Here is a 23021-nt window from a genome sequence, read left to right as displayed (position 1 = left end):
TCTGGTTCACAAGGTGTGGTTGTCATACTTCACATACCCATATCTCTGAAAGCCACACATGCAACATTACTCACATGCTCAAAGCATCAGGACATAGATTAGTCCTAACTCTAACTCTACGGATGCATGGGTTTGTGGTATGCTGATGCCTGATTGGTCTGTTTTGCAGGTGTGGAGGAGCTTCTGAGGCAAGCCTTGCCCCAAATACGTGGTGGGCGGCCAAGCTGTCCTGGATGGGGCGTGGCTTTGCCTGATGATGCAGGGCTGTCCACATCCCCATCGACCTCAACATGCTGCTGGAGGTCAAGCCCCGCTCAAAGGTCAGCCCAGTCTCCGCCAGACCTGTTTCAGGTCTTTTAAGCATCCATTTGTAGTATTGTGTGCTTCATGGAAGTCAACTGATGCTCATGTTGTTCAGTTGATTAAGCTATGATTGCATGGCTCTGGAGCTCACGGTGAACACAAAACTGTAAGTGTATAAATTGCATAGATAGTTGGAGCATCAATTGAGATTATGAGTGTATTAAAAGAGTGCTTAAGTCATTTTGCATAAAATCTTCTTGATAGACATGGGAAATCATTCTCACAACACACAATTCTTGTTGGGAGGGAGAATGATTTCCCATGTTTGGTACACACACACACACACACACACACACACAGCCAATCACCACCGCCACGTCGTGTCTGCACTTGCTTTATTAGCCTGAAGTAAAATCCAGTTGAATTGATCACTAAACTGCTCCGACAATTTTGTATGCCAAATCCAGGTTCCTCAGAGTGCTCAGTTTTCTCACCAGCTGTTTTTTAATTTATTTATTTATTTATTTATTTATTTATTTTTTATCCAATCTGCTGGCTGCGTTCAGGAGAAGTCTGGTAAGCTCACCAGGTTAGGCGGTCAGGTGAAGGAGACGGTGCAGGAGTACATCGCCGGGGCGGAGCACGGTGACCGAAGACCCCGCCACCCGCGACTACTGGTGATGAGGGCGCGTCTAATGTCTGCCAAGGTGAGTGACGGCGCATCGGATCTCATTTTTTGTGTTGGTGGTCGTTTTCGTATCGTTCGTTCATTCACTCAGTCTACTGACTTAGTTAGTCAACACACACTTTATTTATTTATTTTTTAGTCTTTTTCACTTTCTCGTTATGCTTAGTTATTCATAGCGTATGCTCGTGATTTTTAAATGCAAGCCTGCAACCCTTTCATTATATTTTGAATGTTTGGATGCATAGCCAGCCGGTCAGCACTGTGGCAAGCTGTTGTACCGAGCGCATGTCGTCTCCCAGGCTGCTGGGGGTGCTGTGTTTGAATGTTTGGATGCACTGTGGCAAGCTGTTGTACTGAGCGCGTGTGTGTGTCGTCTCCCAGGCTGTAGGGGGTGCTGTGTTTGAATGTTTGGATGCACTGTGGCAAGCCTGTTGTACTGGACGCGTGTGTGTGTCGTCTCCCAGGCTGTAGGGGGTGCTGTGTTTGAATGTTTGGATGCACTGTGGCAAGCTGTTGTACTGAGCGCGTGTGTGTGTCGTCTCCTAGGCTGTTGGGGGTGCTGTGTTTGAATGTTTGGATGCACTGTGGCAAGCTGTTGTACTGAGCGCGTGTGTGTGTGTGTGTCGTCTCTCAGGCTGTTGGGGGTGCTGTGCCGCAGCATCTGTGACCCGCGCATCAACAGCGGACCCCAGGAGATCCGGCCAGCCGAGTCTCTGGCCCAGCTGCTGCTCTTCCACCTCAACTCCAAGTCTGCTCTGCAGCGCATCGCCGTCACCATGGTGCTGTGTGAGTGGGCCGCTGAGCAGAAGGTGCGTGTGCGTGTGTGTGTGTGTGTGTGTGTGTGTGTGTGTGTGTGTGTGTGTGTGTGTGTGTGTGTGGGCACAAGAGTATATGATTTTGATTTCTTCATTTTTTGCCAATTTTGAAAACAATCCACGAAGAGTTAATATAGAATGTTATGTGGAACCCATAACCTGCTTAGATTTTGAAGTTAAAATGTGACAATGTCTCTCTCCCTTTCTATCTCCCTCTCCCTTTTCATCTCCTCTTCTCCAGGAGAGTGAGCTGGTGTCTAGTATGGTACAGCCGCGGCTGCTGGCCATCCTGTCGGAGCATCTGTACTACGACGAGATCGCCATCCCCTTCACGCGGGTGCAGACCGAGTGCAAGCAGCTCATCGCACTGCTGGCTGACGCCCAGCTGCACGTGCACGAGCGCTTCAACTGCAGCGTGCTCACCATCGACCAGGCCAACGAGCTGGTCAGTATCTCACGTACACACACGCTCACACTCATACGTGGAAATTAACCCCTCCACATGACACATCCACAAGGTCATATATATATATATATATATATACACACACACACACACACACACACACACACGTTAAGAGTGAACTTAGTCAACATGACAAAGTGCACATACTAAAAATGACATCAGTTCCAAAGTCTCGCTCCTGAAGGGGAACTAGACATTCTGTCCATCTTCAGGGAAGTTAAAATGTGAACACATGCAGGAACTTGTTAAGATCCTTGATTTAAGATGCAGGAAATGGGAATGACTGCCCTAGATTGGATCTTGCTTAAAGAACACTTAGACACAATAGACACAATTGTTTGCTCCACTGCCCTGTGGAATTGCTTCTCTAGACATAAAGAAGGCCTATAGAGGCTGTTGTTGTCATTAACCTAATTAGCAGTTTTTTTTCTCAGAGTGTGTCTCTGTGTGTGTGTGTGTGTGTGTGTGTGTGTGTGTGTGTGTGTGTGTGTGTGTGTGTGTGTGTGTGTGTGTGATTGTGTATAGGTGTTCTACAAGTGAGCAGGCTTCACACTTCTGGAGACCTAAATAAAATGGCCTGACACTTATAGTATTTTTTTTTCTCTCTTTCTTTCTTTCTTTCTTTCTTCCTGTCTGTGTCTCCCCTCTCCCTCACTCTTTTTCTCTCTCTCTCTCTCTCTCTCTCTCTCTTCCCGTCTATCTCCCCTCTCCCTTCCTCACTCTTTCTCTCTGTCTGTCTGTCCCCTCTCCCTCCTCCGTCCGCAGGTGACCACGGTCTTCTCGGAGATGACGGCGGAGGTGAACACGTGCTCCCAGACGTGGGCGGCGCTGGAGGGGAAGCACCAGCAGGCGGCGGCGGCCGCGGCGGAGGCAGGCAGCGAGTGGCAGCGGCTGCAGCTGCGCGTGCACACCTTCTGCGCCTGCGCCGCCGTGGGCCTGGGCCCGCTGCCCGAGCGCCTCAACCCGCTGGTGCGCCCGCTCATGGAGGCGGCACGGCGCGAGGAGAACACGCTGGTCCAGGTGAGGAGGAGGAGGAGTTGAAGGAGGAGGAGAGACAAAAGCATTAGTCTGGGCCCCCAGATCACATTCATTTGGAGCTCATCAGCTTATTATGGCTTGCTCAGGTGATATTGTGATTTAACTGTTTTCTTTGAGCTTTCCCTGCCTGTCTGCTAGGTAAGAATATGGGATACCTGCAGGGGACAAGCCTGGCAGATTTGATACTCACACTCACTTTCTCACACTTACTCAATCTTATCTGTTTGTTTACATTTTATTTCTATCCATATTATGCATGAATCTCTTCAGAGGTTTCATGGCTCATCCATACTGTGTCCTGCTTGCATAAAGGTGTCATGAGACCCATGTATTTCATGATCTGTAAATGTTCTCTTCTCTCCCCCGTGTTTCAGGGTCACGCTGCAGCGGCCATCGCCCGACTGCTGCAGAGGTGCGCTGGCCGCACGCCCTGCCCCAACTCCAAGGTGCTGCGCAACCTGTGCTCCTCACTCTGCGTGGACCCCCTGCTCACCCCCAGCGTCTCCTGCCCCACCCCGACGCCCGCCGCGCCCGCCGGGGGCAATGCCAGCCAGGAGGGAGGCAGAGGTCCGTTCTCTTTTCACACTTTCACTAATGAAATGCAGGGCTTGACTGCAAGCTAGACCTGTGTACCACACACACACACACACACACACACACACAGACCTGTGGTCCATGAAAACGCTGTGTCCATTACTTGGTGTCTTTGCTGCAAAGATTGAGCTCGTCTTGGACTGCCTGTGATGTCCAGTTGGTTTTATTTTCGAGGGACGTTTAAAACTGCGTTCTGTAGTGTTGGCGCGGTCTGATTTTCACTCATATATTCATGTTCTGATACTACTGATGTTTCAGATGGTGCTCACCATATGGTGAGCAAGACCAAGGGCATCATCACGCTCTACCTGCACCAGAAGGCTGCTTTTGCAGTCACCAGCAAGAGGGGCCCCGCGCCCAAACCCCCCAAGAACCTCTCCAGCGAGGTGGCCCCAAACAGCACCGCAACCATGGACACCGATGAGGTAAACCAGTCTGAACTTTCTCCATCACTAACACATTTAGCCCATCACCATGTTCGTGGTTGAGCACTTGCGCCGTTCTCATGCATCTTGTTTTCTTTTTTCTCCTTTTCAATGATGGTGGTCTGTAGAGCAAGAAACCGAGTCTCATCCAGCGAAGAGGCGCAGAGTTCTCCCTGACGACCATCACCAAGCACTTCGGGGCGCAGTTGACCATGGCGCTGCCCTTCCTGTGGGAGACCATGATTGGCCCCCTGAAAGCCGTGGTGGAGGGCAGAGAGGGTCTGGGTGAGACCCCTTTAGACATCCGCTCCGCCCGCTTGGCGTTTTCCACCTAATATGCATCAGAAAAACCTGACGGATACATAAGTCATTAAGTCAATACGACGGTTTTATAAACTGTGTGTGGTGTGAGTGCACACACACACAATGTCTGTACTATGTCTGTTTTTCATTTGTTTGTGCGCTCTGTGTGTTGCGTTGAATAGATGTCCCGTTGTTGCTGGAGAAAGGAGACACGGTGGCCCAGGAGCTGGTGGGCTCTCTGCAGGTCCTGGAGGTGGTGGCCGGGGCCATCGCTCCCCAACTCATCCCCTTGGTGAGACTCCCGTCCCAGAACACCAACACTCTGCATGCACACACACACACACACACTCTGAAGACTCTTGCCTGCAGTGCAACTGCAACCGCATAACCGCTCACCTCAGTGTGGTTTCCAGACGCGGAGCATGTATCTGCAGCTCTGTCAGCACACCCCCCCCCCCCCCCCCCCCCCCTCAGTCACACGCCTCTGGAGTTTTTCTTTTTTTCTCGTTTTTTTCTTTTCCTCAAATTGAATGTGACTGCTAAGAATGTGACATCTGCTGAGAGGTGACGGTTGCATCGTCACTTGTACACTTGATGCTGTTTGAGAACACGGGCCTTCTGGTCTGACGGGTGACTGGGAAGGGAACGGAACATGTTGTGCTTGTCGAGGCACGGGGGCTCTGCTGCTCGCTGTCATCATTCCTTAGTTTTGTTCTGAAGGCTGGAGAGCGCGGGTTCTTTAACTCTCCGTGTCTTTGCTCGGGAGGATTTGATGGGGAAGTGCATTAACGGATCACACGTGGTGTTCTCTACCCCTCTCCTACCCCTCTCTCTGTCATCCTTTCATCCTCCCCTTTTCGCCTTTCTTTCATTCCCCTCTCGCTCCTTCATCCCCTCATATTCATCTATTGATTCTCTTTATCTTGACGTGTGTGTACACACACACGCCCCCGTCATCGCTTCTCCTTTCCTCTTCTGCTCCACCCCTCCTCCTTTTCTCTCTACCTCCACTGACTCCTCCTCCTCCTCTCCCGTAGCTCCTGGAGCAGCTGCCCCACCTGTGCCTGTGTCTGCAGCACCCCTACACGGCCGTGCGGCACATGGCTGCGCGCTGCGTCGGGGTGCTCAGCAAGATCGCTACGCTGGAGACCATGGAGATCTTCCTGGAGCGCGTGCTGCCCTGGCTGGGCGCCATCGACAACAGCACCAAGCAGGAGGGAGCCATCGAGGCGCTGGCCTGTATCCTCTCACAAGCACTCGCCCCCCCCATTGTGTTTATGGTCTCGATTAGAGCAGATACGTGACATCTAAACCTTCAGGAAGTTAATGGCTCCTACTAATGCCTTGGCAGTGTGAAATGGCAGTTAAACGTGTGTGTGTGTGTGTGTGTGTGTGTTTAAGTATCCTGTGTGTGTGTGTGTGTGTGTGTTTGTTTATGTGGGCTGTGTGTGTGTGTTTCTGTATCCTGTGTGTTTGGTGCTCTGAGTGGCCCCCGTGTGGGTGTGTGTGTTTGGTGCTCCGAGTGGCCCCCCTGTGTGTGTGTGTGTGTGTGTGTGTGTGTGTGTGTGTGTGTGGTGTGTGTGTGTGTGGTGCTCTGATGGCCCCCCTGTGTGTGTGTGTGTTGTTCCTTGACGGTGTGCTGCTGCAGGTGTGATGGAGCAGCTGGACGTGGACATCGTCCCCTACATCGTGCTGCTGGTGGTGCCCGTGCTGGGCCGCATGAGTGACCCCAGCGACAGCGTGCGCTTCATGGCCACGCAGTGCTTCGCCACGCTCATCAGACTACTGCCACTGGAGGTGTGAACACACTCGCACTCGCACACACTCTCACTCGCACACGGGGCGACAGTGGTACAGTAGGTAGAGAAGTCGTTTAGTAATCAGCAGGTTGCTAGTTCGATTCCCTGTCGAAGCGTCCTTGAGCAAGACACTGAACCCCTAATTGCTCCTGATGTGCAGTGTGCCATCAGTGTAAATGTAAAATGTGTATACATTGTAAGTCGCACATATGTAAGTCGCTTTGGATAAAAGCGTCTGCTAAATGACTAAATGACTAAATGTAAATGCACACACTCACACACACTCTCCTACATAAACACTGAAACTCACACAGGACGTTTAGTGCTGCAGATGAACAAACACTCCTGCTTTTGCTCCCCTGCACATCCCAGTATTTGCAGTCAAAGACTCACGAGACAGACAAGTACTTGCACACGTACAAGCCATTGTCACGGCAACTAGTCCCATTCATTTTGGCTTCATATGCTCAAACAGGTGGTGGTTCATTTTTGTAAACTGCGTACTGAAAGTGTGAATGAGCTGTTTCAGTCGGTGTCCAGAAGGGGGCAGAATACCTCAACTTATAATGGATAATAGGAGTATCAATTGGGCTACCTGTATGAGTGTCTGATTTCATTTCTAATATCAAAAAGCCACAGCTTCATTAGAAGATTATTTAGATACTGCTGTAATGGCATATTGATTTAACATGCATAGCACGCACTATTCATATTTTTTTCTTGCCGTTTGTGTGTAGCTTCCTGTTTAGTCAACCATTTTGTTAATGCTCAGTTTCTCTTCTGCTGGTCTCACAGTAGAACAGTGTAATGGTGTATGATTAACTGTATTTCACATAATCAGATCTCAATGATGTGTTTGTGTGTGTGTGTGCGTCACTAGGCTGGTATCCCAGACCCCCCATCCATGTCTGATGACCTGATCCGCCAGAAGGCCCGGGAGAGGCACTTCCTGGAACAGCTACTGGACAGCAGGAAGCTGGAGAACTACAAGATCCCAGTGCCCATCAAGGCTGAGCTGAGGAAGTATCAGCAGGTGTGTGTGTGTGTGTGTGTGTGTGTGTAGGGTTCATGATAGGCATTTGATGTGAATGAGGAAATTTAAGTTTAAATTCCTCATAATTATATTAATATTAAAATAATATCCTACTGTACAAAAACGTAATGGAAATCTGCGTCAGTTTCCCTAAACTATGTTGCACAGCCGTACCCAAAACTGGGTTTTCGTTTTGACACCAAATGTTTTGTTACTTTGTGCTTCCATGGTCATCAATTTCCAAATCGTGTCATGAATTATTCATACCTCTCAACCCATTCCACACGGCCTGCAGGGTGCCTTGATGTTAGAAGTAGTTGTGTGTGTACGTACACACACACACACACACACACACACACACACACACACACACGCACACACACACACTGCATTGTCTACCCTTGGCCCGCAGTATTTATGCTGACTGCATGATGCAACTCGGCACTTTCTGGGCCTCCAGTCCTGGCCGTATTTCTGCCAGCCTCACAAATAGCTTTGGCCTCCCAGACTACACTGCGGAGGGGATTGGAGGGGAGGATGCTGACAACAAATTGCATTTGGACATGACAAATATAAAATTTGCAAAAATGGATTGCCCCTACGCCGTCCAGAGGAGGTTGTGTGTGTGTGTGTGTGTGTCCTGCGCTGCTCCAGCATCCATCGGCCTAAATGAACACCCACGGATCAATTAGCTAAAACACACCCAGGGGTCCGCAGGAGGGGTGCCAGCACACTGGGGATTAGACACACACACATACACACACACACACACACACACACACACTCTCTCTCTCTCTGAGTGATGCATGAGATCTGCTATACAAGGGGAAGCTGTGAGGGTAGGGGTGAATACGTCAGAGGAGTGATCCGTGCAATGTTTTAAAGATAGGCTTTTAGGACAGTCATTGGAGGCAAGGGTAGGTGTTGTGGTTGTCAAAGAGACCGGTAGATCTTCATTATAAAAGTTTCTTTCTTGTGTCCTTGGCATGGAAACTTCACTGTTCTCCCCCTACAGGATGGAGTGAACTGGCTCTCCTTCCTCAACAAGTACAAGCTGCATGGCATACTGTGTGATGACATGGGTCTTGGGAAGACCCTTCAGTCCATCTGCATCCTGGCAGGAGACCACTTCCTCAGGTACCCCTGCGCCTGTCATTGTGTATGGCATCTATGGACGAGGTCTACCAAAATCCGCACCATAGGACCACACAGATATTACCGTTATCTGCCACATTATTGTGGTCACTGCTATCCAGCCTTGGTAGTTTGTTTCTGGGTGATTGATTTGTGTGTGTGTGTGTGTGTGTAGGGTGCAGGAGTATGCCAAGACCAAGGCTGCAGACAGTACTCCCCTGCCCTCGCTGGTAGTGTGCCCCCCTACGCTGACTGGCCACTGGGTGGACGAGGTGGGCAAGTTCTGCACTAAAGAGTTCCTGAACCCCCTGCACTACACTGGACCTCCAACAGAGAGAGCAAGGTCAGCTCCAGGCCCCAAACACTTCATCAGCCTGTGACGCCAACAAGCTCAATTAGTCTGAGAAGCGGCACATGAAGCACTTGAGTTAGCATTGAGTTAGCATTGCGTTAGCATTGAATGTTTCTTTTAGGATGATCATTGGGCTCGACAGGGGACAGTCCTAATAATGAGTGGATCATTTTGATTATAGGTAACCCTGTATACAGTATCAGTGCAAACCCAAGATGACCAACAGATTAGCTGCTAATAATTAGCATCATTGTTTACTGCTCTGCTGTTACTCACCGGCGGCCATATGTTATGCCTCTGTTGCTGTTTTGAAAGCAGCCCCGTAGGAAATCCAAATTGGTTCTTGTCATCTTTTATTAGAAAGTGAAGAGTGAACGACTGTCTCCTCTCCACAGGTTACAGCATCAGGTGAAGAAACACAACCTCGTGGTAGCGTCTTATGATGTCGTAAGGAATGACATCGACTTTTTTAGGTAACACCACTGGCCGTCTTTTGTTAAACTTCTTTTTTTTTTTTTTATCACGTTTACGCTTTCTTCATTCTACCCCAGTGCGCTCAAGTGAGGTGTTTTTTCTTTTTCAGGAATATTAAATTTAATTATTGTATCCTGGATGAGGGCCATGTCATTAAGAATGGGAAGACCAAGCTTTCCAAGGCCATCAAGCAGATAGCGGCCAACTTCCGTGTCATCCTGTCGGGAACGCCAATCCAGGTGAGAACATGTCCTCCTCTGTGGTGAGGGTTTAGTCTTTAATATGAGAAGTATATTCTTTGCATAGAACTTTTCAGCGGTTTCACTCAAGACATTTCCAAACCCTAAAAAAGGTCCTTGGCAGCTGCTCTGATTCTTTGAGAATTGTACCTCATAGACCGCCAGGGTTCCCGCGGGTCCTTAAAAAGTCTTAAAATGTCTTAAATTAAAATTCGGGTAATTAAGGTCTTAAATTTCACGTAAAGTTGCTGTAGGTATTAATTTTTTTGCCGGTGCGCTTAATGACGATGAGAAAGCACAGTGGCGCATCGTAAAACATCTAATAGTTGATTCATTTAGTATTGTGTGAATTGAGTCTCCGCAATTTAATAGCTGTTTACGGTACGTCGGCTACAGACGCTGACGTCAGGCTGCGTGTCGCCATTACGCGGTTGTCGATGTGAGGTTCAAAATGCAAAGAAGATGGGGAAGTGCAACGCAGATTTCGGTGCTTCATTTCGGTGCCTGAGCAAATAGAACACGGTCGCTAGGCAGATTCCGTGGGGCACATGTAAAACTGCCCCAGCTCCCAATGTAAACTTTTTCCTGTGTCGCTCACGCTCATTGGTGTTTTCATAGCAACAGTCTTACGACAGTGAAGAGCATGCAGCATTTCACAGAGCAAGCACAAACAGAACTAGTCAATCAACCTTTTAACAGAGAAAATACCGAAAGGTAAACGGTCAAAAGTGTGACTGTATTTCGCACAAAAAGATTAAAACATTGCGACGGGCAGCAAATGCAACAAAAAAATTGCGTGAAAAGAGGGGAGAGAAGGCAAGAGTCAAAGGCAGATCAGCAACCGAAGACTGAAAAATAAACGGAGATGACAGCTAAAGGTAGTCTCTTAAAGGGGCAGTACACATTTTCTCGTACTCAGTGTGTTCAAGTAACAAGATTAACTATAAACAATATAGAAAAGATAGGTATAAACAAATCATAAAATGGTGAAATTTCATGAAATAAATGCAAACAAAATAATACATTTTTGACTCCAATAATACTATTTTTGCAAAAGAAGTTTGAAGCTGTTTTTTGTATTTATTTATTTAAGTATACTATAAACTGTTGTTTACAGTTAATATAATGTTCATAGTTTGAAGTTAAAAAGTTTGAAGCTGTAGTTGGAAGCCAAGTGTTTTGTATGTATTTATATTTATAATATACTTTAAACAGTTAATATATTGTTCAATTTGAAGAAAAAAAATTGCCTTGGCAATAAAAAAAGCCTTTCTTTAATGTCGTCAATCGTCGCTTTGTGCTTTAAAAGAAGTATCGGTTCAGGCACCGTTTATGCACCGGTATCATTTTAAAAGTATCGGTTTAGCACCGGTATCGGAAAAAAATAAAAAACGATACCCATCCCTACTAAAGACGATACAAGTTCAGTGATTTCCATTGTAGGAGGCAATAAATTGAGTATTCCAAAGAAATTGTGACATTTTTGGGTCTTAAATTATATTTGTTGAGGTCTTAAAAAGGTCTTAAAAAGCATTAAATTTTACTTTTGAAATGGTGCAAGAACCCTGACCACAGTGGCCATTAAACCTCAAGGCTATGATTTGATTAAACATATGGCTGTAGAAAAGTTTAATCCACCACGTAAATGTGCATTTCACTGATTTGTAATAGTCCTAATGGGCGATGACAAGAGAGCCTGTCTCTCAGCGTTTGCATTCATACTTCAAAGAGTTGAAAATAACAGGCCTGCAACTCTTTATATCCCTGTTAATAGAAAGCAACATACTGCCGCAGCTGTGAAAGATTAATGTTGATTGTGGTGAATGTGAGATGAACTTTTGCCGTAGGCCGTGGATTTCCTTTTCTGTGTGCCTCGGGACCTTCAGATGTGTAATTAAAGGAGATCATCCCTTTGAGCTCCAGACTGCCCATGGTCTTTGTTCACTACTCCAGATCAATACCCTAAACCCGCATTAAGCCTCAATAATGATTCCCTTTTCCACTCTTCATGCCAGTGAATGGCATTGATATTTCGTGAACTCAGTGGAGAAAGAGAGGGAGAGAGAAAGAGAGATTCTCCGTTGGCATCTTGTCAAACTCTTGCTTAGTCATGATGGTGACGTAGATTTTGACGTGTTTTCTGAAGCCAGCTTGGAGAGCTGCCAGGCCCTTTTTCCAAGCTTTTCCTGGTTTGGTCATTGAAGCTGTATTTGCAACGGAGTGCTGTTGACTGGACATAGGCCAGCTGAATTCACATGTTCTGCTTTCCTCTTACACCCACTGTAGATTGTTGGCAGACAAGTGTGTGGCTTATGTTCTACATTTTGTTGATGTAGTTAAGTCTTTCCCATCTGCTAAATTTGGTCCATCGAAACTCCGTACAGGATATTAATTGTCTGTCTGTGCCTGAGCAGGGTGTGTGTGTTCTCAACTCTTTCTCTGTTCTCCTTGTCCTCATAGAACAACGTTCTGGAGCTTTGGTCGCTCTTCGACTTCCTCATGCCCGGTTTCCTGGGCACCGAGCGTCAGTTTGCCGCCCGCTACGGAAAACCAATCCTGGCCAGCCGCGATGCCAAGAGCTCGTCTCGGGAGCAGGAGGCAGGTGAGTCCTCTCAGGCTCTCCTCAACCAGTGTGTCTCTTTCCTCCTACTGTGTATCAGAATTATGGAGTAAATGTATTCTGCTTGCGGTCACGCTTCTGCATGGAATGTTATTTGTGAAAATGTGACCCAGTTTGGTGTCTCCAGGGATGCTTGCTGTTAATGATGCGGTTTTGGTAACTCGGGAAATATTTGTCCAAGTTCCCAAGACATATTGTCAAACTGTATCAAGATTTGGTGAAACCCCTTTACTAGTTCATTAAAACTAGGCAGAGACACAAGTTTAGACAGTTTACCATAGGTTAGAGTAGTCTGGCAGCTGAATGCACATCCTAACTCGGTCACACACACTCGAACCAGATCGAAGGTGACGTTAAAGGGTCTTTGGTCGGAGCTGACCGCTCTGCTTTGTCTCCAGGGGTGCTGGCTATGGAGGCTCTGCATCGGCAAGTGCTGCCCTTCCTCCTGAGGAGGATGAAGGAGGACGTGCTGCAAGACCTGCCTCCCAAGATCATCCAGGACTACTACTGCAACCTCAGCCCCCTACAGGTACAGTATACGACTCCCACTCTGCTCACAACACATAATGTAGCGGCGCTATGGTTTACACTGTGGCGGTACTTGTGCTTGAAAATGTATATGTATACTGAAAGTATACTACTGCACTGTTCTACATTCTTGAACTTGATACGTGGGCGGAGACACCCGTTTGCGGAGCTCTGACGGTAATTAGACACATCTGCCGGAGCGCAAGGGGACGTCTTGAGGAAGAGGAATTGCAATGTGCCTTTCCAGCTGGAAGTGGACTTCCGTCGTGTTCAGGGTGTAACTCTTGATGAATGTGCTGTTATAGACGAGTTCTCTCTCTCTCTCCCCATGCTCCCAAACTGCAGTGTTAACCTCTGCAACCTAGATCAGATTAGACTGAATCTTAACAGGACTTTCAACTTTGTTTTTTTTTTGTGGAAGACACTTGTTGGACTCTCAAAAGCAGGAACTCCCCAGAACTCGCCTTGTGGTTAGGGGAGTGTCAGTTACTCACTCGCGGTCCTTCTCCTCCTCTTCCTCTTCCAGGTCCAGTTGTATGAAGACTTTGCCAAGTCCAGAGCCAAGGTGAGCGTGGACGACACCATCTCCACTACAGAGCCAGAGGAAGAGGAGAAGCCGAAGCTCAAGGCCACTGGACACGTCTTCCAGGTGAGTCTCTTCTCCCCCCAGAGGTTGCCTTGGTGTCTGAAAGCGTAGCTGCAACATTTTGAAGTGTGTCCTGAGGGCCGTGTGGCTTTCGTGTGTTGGCTAAAATTGTGTTAATGCAGAGACGAGGTAGTCATGGCTACCTCCTTTCAGGGAACTTAGAACAGGACTGAGGCCTTTGATTCTGTATGGGATTTCAGGACCTGCAGTACTATGGTGCCATCATTTATTTTTGCATGTCAGTAAACCTCAGAAGACCCATTTCATTTACATATCTACTCTCTCTCTCCCTCCCTCCCTCCCTCTCTCCCTCCCCCCACCCCACAGGCGCTGCAGTACCTGCGGAAGCTGTGTAACCACCCGGCCCTAGTCCTGACGCCACAGCACCCCGAGTACAAGCGCGTCATCGAGCAGCTCGCCGCCCAGAGCTCCAGCCTCAGGGACATGCAGCACGCGCCCAAACTCTCCGCCCTCAAACAGGTGCGCCAGAACCAGAGCCACAGCAGCCAGCTCGGGACCTCTGTCTGGGCCGGCTCTCCTACCCTAACCCTCACATCCCCCTCACGACCCCTTGCCCTCACGTCCCCTAACCCTCACATCCCCTTCACGTCCCCTTGCCCTCATGTCAGCACTCAGTTTGACTTGTTCAAAAATGATGACATGGCAGCTGACTGGACACTCTTCTTATTCCACCGAATGTTTTCTCTGTTCCTTCTCTTTTCTCACACACACACACACACACACACACACACACACACACACACTCTCTCTCTCTCTCTCTCTCTCTCTCCCTCTCTCTCTCTCTTAGACATGTTTTTTCAGTTTGTTCTCTCTTTTGTGTTTGCATTGTATTAATGTATAACTGCTGGATTTAAGATACAAATACCGTGCAGTATTGCTCACCTGTCTCTCTGTCTCTCTGGTGTAGCTGTTACTGGACTGCGGTCTGGGCGCAGCGGGTGGAGCGGATGGCGGCACGGAGGCGGTGGTGGCGCAGCACCGCGTGCTCATCTTCTGCCAGCTCAAGAGCATGCTGGACATCGTGGAGCAGGACCTGCTCAAGCCGCAGCTGCCCTCAGTCACCTACATGCGGCTGGATGGCAGCGTGCCCGCGGGCCAGCGCCACTCCATAGTGTCCAGGTACAGGCCCCTCAGCGCACCGCAAACCCGTCAATGTCCCAATGACCTCACGTGGAGTTAACATTAGATATCTAGAATACTAGCAGGAGTTGGAACAATAACATTACATATCTAGAACAGTAGCTGGAGTCGGAATAATAACATTACATATCTAGAACAGTAGCTGGAGTTGGAATAATAACATTACATATCTAGAACAGTAGCTGGAGTTGGAATAATAACATTACATATCTAGAACAGTAGCTGGAGTCGGAATAATAACATTACATATCTAGAATAGTAGCTGGAGTTGGAATAATAACATTACATATCTAGAACAGGAGTCGGAATAATAACATTACATATCTAGAACAGGAGTCGGAATAATAACATTACATATCTAGAACAGTAGCTGGAGTTGGAATAATAACATTACATATCTAGAACAGTAGCTGGAGTCGGAATAATAACATTACATATCTAGAATAGTAGCTGGAGTTGGAATAATAACATTACATATCTAGAACAGGAGTCGGAATAATAACATTACATATCTAGAACAGTAGCTGGAGTTGGAATAATAACATTACATATCTAGAACAGTAGCTGGAGTTGGAATAATAACATTACATATCTAGAACAGTAGCTGGAGTTGGAATAATAACATTACATATCTAGAACAGTAGCTGGAGTTGGAATAATAACATTACATATCTAGAACAGTAGCTGGAGTCGGAATAATAACATTACATATCTAGAACAGTAGCTGGAGTTGGAATAATAACATTACATATCTAGAACAGTAGCTGGAGTCGGAATAATAACATTACATATCTAGAATAGTAGCTGGAGTTGGAATAATAACATTACATATCTAGAACAGGAGTCGGAATAATAACATTACATATCTAGAACAGTAGCTGGAGTTGGAATAATAACATTACATATCTAGAACAGTAGCTGGAGTTGGAATAATAACATTACATATCTAGAACAGTAGCTGGAGTTGGAATAATAATATTACATATGTTTATGATGTTTTACACGTCCCAATGACCTCATGTGTAGTTGTGTGTTTTAGCTGTACTTGCTGTGGTTGTTGTTGCTGTAGTTGTTGTTGCACTGATTTAGCATCTGAATGGTACTTGGTGTTGGTGGAGCCAGGGCCACTGTTGTGCCAATGTTTTCCATCTCGTGATTTCACTTGATTTTCATTGTGAGCGGACATCCATACCAGTACTACTGCTTGCCTCTCCAACACACCCATCTGCTTCCCTCCGCTCAGGTTCAACAACGATCCGTCCATCGACGTGCTGCTGCTCACCACCCATGTCGGTGGCCTGGGCCTGAATCTGACCGGCGCCGACACAGTGGTGTTCGTGGAGCACGACTGGAACCCCATGAGGGACCTGCAGGCCATGGACCGTGCCCACAGGATAGGACAGGTACGGCAGTCCGGCAGGGCCAGACTTGGGGGGCCTCCTGGTTTTTCCAGTTGTTTATGAATGTATACACGCGTGTGACGAGTGCTTAAGCTAATTGGGGGCGTGATGTGCTCATCCCCACAGAAACGCGTGGTGAACGTGTACCGCCTGATCACGAGAGGTACCTTAGAGGAGAAGATCATGGGCCTGCAGAAGTTCAAGATGAGCATCGCCAACACGGTCATCAGCCAGGAGAACGCCAGCCTCCAGAGCATGGGCACCGACCAGCTCCTCAACCTCTTCACACTAGACCGGGTCAGTGCTCATGCGATCGCTCGGGCTGCGTGTGGATGTCCATGTGAAAGTACCACACACCCACAGTTAATGCATTTACATGGACTCACAGTGCCCTGCTTTTTGTGTTCCCTCCATGATGTTGGTGTCATGAACATGACGTACACACAGGAATGTCCTTATGGATGCATGTATACATTCACACATATGCATGTATACGTTCACACACATATGACATAGGAATTCACTGTTGTAAATTCCGTTCTGTGGGTCATTTCCTTCCATCCTCTATTCTCCGTGACACACACACACACACACCCACTCTTCTAGGAATAAATAATGCGTCAGCCATTGTCATCGCCCACCCACTTTTAACCCAGCCATCATCCCTCATCCTCCCACTTATACTCCCACACATTGTTTGATGGCTGGCTAAGTCCTCATTGTATTGTATTGTTTGTGTGTGTGTGTGCGCGTAGGACGAGAAGGCGGACCGGAGCGAGCCGTCCTCCTCCAACCCGGAGAAGGCCTCCATGAAGTCCGTGCTGGACGGCCTGGGAGACCTGTGGGACCAGCAGCAGTACGAGACGGAGTACGACCTGGACAGCTTCATGCACTCTCTTCAGTAAACCTGACCCCCTGGGCAGCCTCATACCTGACCCCCAGGCTCACCCCACTGCCAACAGTGACCCACACCCCCAACCCAGTCTCCAGGGTGCTGTGTGTGTGTGTGTGTGTGTGTGTGTGGAACATATGTGTGTGTGTGTGGAACATATGTGTATGTGTGTGGAACATAGGTGTGTGTGTGGGGAACGTGTGTGTGTGGAACAACTTAATATGTAGGGTACAAACACACCCTTCCTCCCGCTTTCCACCCTTCCTTCCCTACCTCTCCAAACAGTTCTTTAAAATGCCCTTACACACACACACACACACACACACACACACACACCCTCCCTCAGACTGGGTGGAGTGACCATGAGAACGTTTTCTAAATTAGGAATGAATTGCCTCGAATCATTGACTCCCAGTCCACAGACGAGGCGCGCAGTAACCCAACAGGCTCACACTCTGGGCGGTGGAGAGTGATGTAGTGTGCTCGTCTGGGTAGAGATTGGACATGTTGGCAAAAAAAAAATGTACGCCGACTCTCCTCCACCATACTCCAGCTTACCTTTGGTGCTACCGTGTGCTGAAGGCATGTTGATGGAGGATGGGAGATCCCTGGAAGTGTTGTGGAGACCCCTGACTGAAATGACCTCCAAGCCACAAGGGGGCGCCATGAGTACTCCCCTCCCCCCCCCTCCAGCTGAGGTTCCACACAGTCAGCGCTCCATGACTTGTCACCCACCCCCTCGGTCACTGTTGGTGTTTTTAACTGCTGTTCGGTGTGCTCAGGTGAAAGACTTTACGCCCAGACATCCACTGCATGGCTGCAAACTGAGTTCTCCTCACTAGCCGGCCTCCTTTGGAAATGCACTGCAAAAGGGCTACCAGGACGTGCCCCTCCATCCCCCCCCCCCCCCCCAAGAGCTCCCCTTACATTGCCAGACTTTTGTAAAATGAAGTGACGACAACAGAATCTATACAAAAAAAAAACAGACTTGTAAATATTTCTGTAATTTGCCTTTGTAAAAGCTGATAGAATGGTAATAAATTCTACTGAGCTTTGATGCCTGCCTTTTTTAATTTGTCATAAGGTTGATAAATGCTTTGATTTCTGCGTTTTTATTTGTCATAGAAGGGTTGATAAATGCTGGTTCTGAGTCAATCTGGACGTGCATAAATTCTTCCTGACACTCTATTAACACCTTTTCCTTGCAGGTAGGTCAACACTCCCAAGGGGGCTGTAATTTAATTAAATTGTACGTGTGTTTTTCATGAATTCCGACTTCAATGGTAAAACCACGTAATGAGTCATAACGCTTCGATGTGTGGCCTTTCCGTGAACAGCCGATATGGTGACCTTTTTCTTCTGAAGTGACCTGCTGTGAGCACCTCCACGAAGTGATGTGGAGCTGCTGAGGACGTGACTAACCTTCAAGCAGTTTCTCCCACTTCCTGTCATTGCCACCTGAGCTTTGCTTCAGCTGCTGCTCCTCTGGACCAACCTTGGCGTGTTTATATATTATAATAAATATATATATTAAAGTATAATTTAATAATCCACATGTTCCTATTTGGAGCTTCATCTTTAAATATCAGTTTAGAGTAAACCTGTAAACCTTTCTGTCCTGATGACTGTGGGATGTCCAAATGCACCATTGATGTATGTGGTGTAGCTTAAATGTGCCGCCACAGGCAAACCCAGAGTCCACTGCAGTGTATAGGTCATATGAACGTACTGTGTGCAGATCCCTGCCCACAGACTGCATTGGCTATAGCTGCTGTATATTTGATTGCACCAGTGTAAAGTGTGTCGGACATAACATGCTCTGTTTTTAGACCCGACTCTTAGCTGCTAGCTGCACAGCGCTAAATCGCTCAGAGCAATTATTTCTGGTGGCTGCTTTTTCTACTCCGAGTGTCCTCATCTGTCTCTCACCCCCCCCCCCCCCCCCCCCTCATTGTCATCATCATGAGTACCAGAGCCGTGGACAATTCACTCTGTCATCTTTTACTGCCATTTAAGTAGCAGAATGCATTGTAATCTGCAACCTGAGCTTTGCACCCAGCCATGCAGCAGTATAGCTACTAAGGTACAGGGAGAGATAGGTGCTGAAAAGACCTGAAAGCCTAGGAGGAGCTAAATCAGCCCACATGTTCTGAATGCAGTTGAGATAGGAGGTGCTGGGAGGAGCTAAATCAGCCCACGTGTTCTGAATGCAGTTGAGATAGGAGGTGCTGGGAGGAGCTAAATCAGCCCATGTGTTCTGAATGCAGTTACAGGGAGATAGGAGGAGCTAAATCAGCCCATGTGTTCTAAATACAGTGCAAGCAGGAGAACCCACTTCCTCCTCTCTCAATTTATAATCTGTACCTTTAACCTCATCTTGGAATTACACAGAGCAGCGATTCCCTGAGGTTCCTCCTTATGTGCTCCCCTCATGCAGGTGGAGATGAGAACATATCAGACTTTACTAATGATGTCACTGGACACCTGCATCTATACAACACAACTGAAATTGGTGCAATCCTGGCCCTTTGGAAGAAGAATGGGCATCTTCATCTGAGAAATGAGTTTAAGAGAACTTGGAAGTCAGGGTAACGGAAGCATCAGTGAGAGGCGTTATTGATCCTGCCAGTGAAACTAACAGGCCACAGGCAGAAGTGAAGAAAACCCACCCATGCAAAAGAAGACAAAACGTTTCACTGCATCATACAACTACATTTAATAAGATTTTGCTTATTAGTACAGAAAAGGGGAGGGGGGAGGAGGGAACTCATGAAGGTTGGAACTACAAACTTCGAAGCGAGTAGAAAGCATTAGCAGCATTGCACTCCATGTTTTGTTTTTGTGTTTTTTTTTCTTCTTATATCACAGTTTTACTGCAACTTCAGACAAGCATAGGTCCAGGTCAACAATCTCAAAGCCGTGTCAAGATAGAACCAGTAATGTCACTTAAATTAAAAAGATAAATTAGAAAAAAATACATCTTAAAAAAAAAAAGGTACATTTATATAAGTAGTGGTTAGTCTCTGAACACAGCTAGGGGGTAGCAGTTTTTCAACCTTTTATATTTTCTTTTTTTTTGTTTTCCTTTTTTTTCTGAAATCACAACATGACTGAGAGGGCTATAGACTGCCCAGAGAGAACGTCCATGGAACAGAAGTGAATACATACTACCCAAATATATTGTTACATGAAATATATAGACATTTATAGAGAAAATGAGATGGCCACCTTCACCAAACACATGGCTTTTTGTTGGTTTTTCTTTGCATTTTGCCCTTTTTTTCTTGTAAGTTTTATTTCTTTTGTGTCCCCCACCAACTCTTGTGACAGTCGTTCAGTTATCACTTGTTAGGGTATAAATTGATTGCAAAAAATGGATTAATCAAACAAAGGAATAAATAGATCAATACTTGGTGGTATGAAAGTAATACTGGCCCTTGGGGAAGGGGGGGAAACCATGGTGTTCGTACAAGATGTGAGGCTAGTGAAGGACCACCTGTACAAAAGGGGGCAAGCTAGACAGAACATTCTCTGATCTGATAACCTCCATGGAGATGGCCAAAGAGGAGACGCCAAAACCTCTCTGGAACCTCTCAGCGATCGCTAAGGAAGGGGAACTAGGGGAACTATTTTGAGACCTGCACCCTGAAGGTGTAGAAAGCCATCCTGGATTGAGGGACTGTGGCCAGACAGCGCTCTCCCAAAAGATTGAAAATTGAAAGTACTTCAGCCAAATAAAAAATAAAAAACTATTGAAGTAAAGTTTTATCATGACTTTTGAGTTTGAGAAAAATTTGGTTGAGCTGAAATGACTAATTTAACCGGAATGACTTACGCTGTAGAACAGAATGGACCCTGTCTACAATACAATCAAGCTGAGTGACAATCACTTCAGGCCTCAACACCAGAGGGCAGCTATAAAGGAATCAAGAGAGGATGTGAATATGTCAAAGACCCAGAAATTATTTTGACATCTCCCATGGCCTGCTAAAAGATGTTTTTTTTTCTTGGTTGTATTTAACCACAGAGAGTGGGATGGCACTATGTGCAGAAGAGGCAACATCAGTGGCGATTGATCATTAATGTTGTCTGCTTTGCACAAGATCAAAACATTCTGAATGTGTGCTGCATTCTACCAATCTCTTTTATTGCCAATTCATTCATTACAGAACCAGATCACGTTCAATTACGAACCATTATTGTTTTCCATGGTTTTGAGTTTTTTTTTTTTTTCCTTTTTAAAGGTAAGATCATTTTCACACTAATGTCAGCAATATATCAGCAAGGTAACACGTAAAGCTTTGCATTTCAAAAATCTAGACACTTTAGTAACAATATTACAAAGGTTTTCAGCTTCAAAAAAATAAAATGAACAAAGAAAAAATAAACCTTTTTAAGAATCATCATAAAATTAATTTATTCCAAGTAAAAATACAAAATAATATTAATGACATTGACCAGATATGAAAGTCTCCCCCAGAAATAGCTATATTAATGGTTGAGAAATAAGTCTGTAAAGAAAATACCAAATAAAAATGAAAAATATGTAAATATGTTTTAATTATTTTCTTTTTTGCAAAAATCTCTAAAAATAATGAAAAATTTCTCAGTACAAAGGCTACATTACTACTGGAAGATACTAGCATGTAGAGTAGGTAAATACACAGTAGAAAATGATTTTAGTGAATCACAATGCTTGCAATGAAAATAAATTTGCAATAAAGATTTACGCCTCTTTTTCTTGTCTTTTTTTATCTTCTTTTTTACAAACAGTACAAACAGTATTGCACATTACAACAGAGAAGGTTCTTAGCCTTAAAAAATGGGTCTAATTCAAGTCTTGCGTGAACAGAAGGCCACCACTCCTTTGATGCACCTTGGGGGCTTTCAATCAAGTTACAGTTTAAACACTTTTGTATCTTTTGTAGTTTTTATAAAAGAACATTCTTTCCTCAATCCCTCCATCTTTCATCTCTCATCTCTCTCTCAAAAGTCTCTGGCTTTATTAGTGATTTCAGGTTACTAAATCAGGGTTTATGTTGCTTTTACAAAATTAACCAAAAAAAGGGGGGGGAAAGTAATCAAGAAAAGGGAACACATAGTTTTAAGAAACATAAAATAATAATAAAAAAAGAATTTCTTAAAAAAAAAAAAAAAAAAAAAAACAACAACAGATCTCTTTCACAATTCTGGTCAGAGTAGTAAATGATTGATTATAAATATAGAAAATAAGGGAACATTTCTTCAGTTGCATGTCCTCAGCACCTGAGGGACTATGGTTTTCTGTTCTTGGGTTCGAATAGGCAGGGACTGCTTTTCTACTCGCATCACCACGTCCGGTGAGCGAGCGCTCCAGTGAGGGGACTGGTTCTCCTTTAGCGCGGTAATAAGGTAGACTCTGTACTTCAGCTAACTACGTCATTATATTAAAGTTATAAAGCTCTAACTCCTTCAGGATTTTTTTTTTCATTTTCTCCAAAAATAAAATTAAAAATAAAAAGCAAATAAGCATGACAAAAATAAAATTAACCATCTGTTAAATCATTTTTTTCTTGCAGAATTAAATTAATATATACTTCTTTTATCTGAATAAACTTACTTAGAAAATATCAATTTCTCTCCTATTATATTTCAAAATTGAGGTATTGCAAAAGATCATGTCAGTCAGAAAGCACACGCATCTCTTTAATTCTCTTTCTCTCTCGCTCGTTCTCTCTTTTAAAAAAAATATAACTGACTGTCCAAAACTATCCGGATAGAAAGAGTAGTGCATAACAAAGGTGTTTCATAGAGAAGGAACTAACATAGAAAACCCATCTGGGTGGAGAAAGAAACATCACAAAAACACCCAGAATTCACTTTCATAGGGATCAGAATTATTACTCATGGTTTGCCTCTTTTAAGTTTTTTTCTTCCTCTAAAAAAAAAAAAAGTAGTTTTGTTTATATAAGCTTCCTGAAACCGAAACAAATATAAAACACATAAAGATTAGCCTTCTAACCTTAAACCTGACAGCCTGTGACCAAAAGCAGAAAGACTGTTGGGGTTTAGCGGTTTACCAGGGGCTCACACCGCTAGGACAGAGGGGCACGGGATACACACACATGTGTT

The 23021-nt window shown here is 45.7% G+C and overlaps 1 protein-coding gene across 1 annotated transcript; it reads left to right on the top strand.

The window, feature by feature from the left end:
- The first annotated feature begins 290 nt into the window (after positions 1 to 290).
- Positions 291 to 17965, top strand: LOC116223105 (TATA-binding protein-associated factor 172-like). The gene is made up of 24 exons (XM_031578566.1): positions 291 to 320; positions 870 to 1010; positions 1627 to 1800; positions 2048 to 2251; positions 3038 to 3292; positions 3685 to 3877; positions 4163 to 4329; positions 4458 to 4614; positions 4815 to 4924; positions 5670 to 5871; positions 6281 to 6429; positions 7312 to 7464; positions 8480 to 8601; positions 8774 to 8941; positions 9346 to 9423; positions 9534 to 9663; positions 12124 to 12265; positions 12682 to 12812; positions 13338 to 13460; positions 13785 to 13937; positions 14386 to 14597; positions 15862 to 16021; positions 16145 to 16315; positions 16774 to 17965. The coding sequence occupies exons 1-24, from the start codon at positions 291 to 293 to the stop codon at positions 16921 to 16923; spliced, it is 3675 nt and encodes a 1224-aa protein (XP_031434426.1). The 3' UTR covers positions 16924 to 17965.
- The last annotated feature ends 5056 nt before the right edge of the window (positions 17966 to 23021 follow it).

Source organism: Clupea harengus, chromosome 13 (genome assembly GCF_900700415.2).
Source record: "Clupea harengus chromosome 13, Ch_v2.0.2, whole genome shotgun sequence".
NCBI lineage: Eukaryota > Metazoa > Chordata > Actinopteri > Clupeiformes > Clupeidae > Clupea > Clupea harengus.
This window is presented reverse-complemented; position numbering and strand designations above follow the sequence as displayed.

Bases quoted from the DNA above. Each gene is read 5' to 3' on its own strand.
- LOC116223105 (XM_031578566.1), top strand. From the start codon at position 291: ATGCTGCTGGAGGTCAAGCCCCGCTCAAAG. The intron at 1,011-1,626 runs GTGAGTGACGGC...TCGTCTCTCAGG, and splicing joins CGCGTCTAATGTCTGCCAAG to CTGTTGGGGGTGCTGTGCCG. The intron at 12,266-12,681 runs GTGAGTCCTCTC...CTTTGTCTCCAG, and splicing joins GTCTCGGGAGCAGGAGGCAG to GGGTGCTGGCTATGGAGGCT.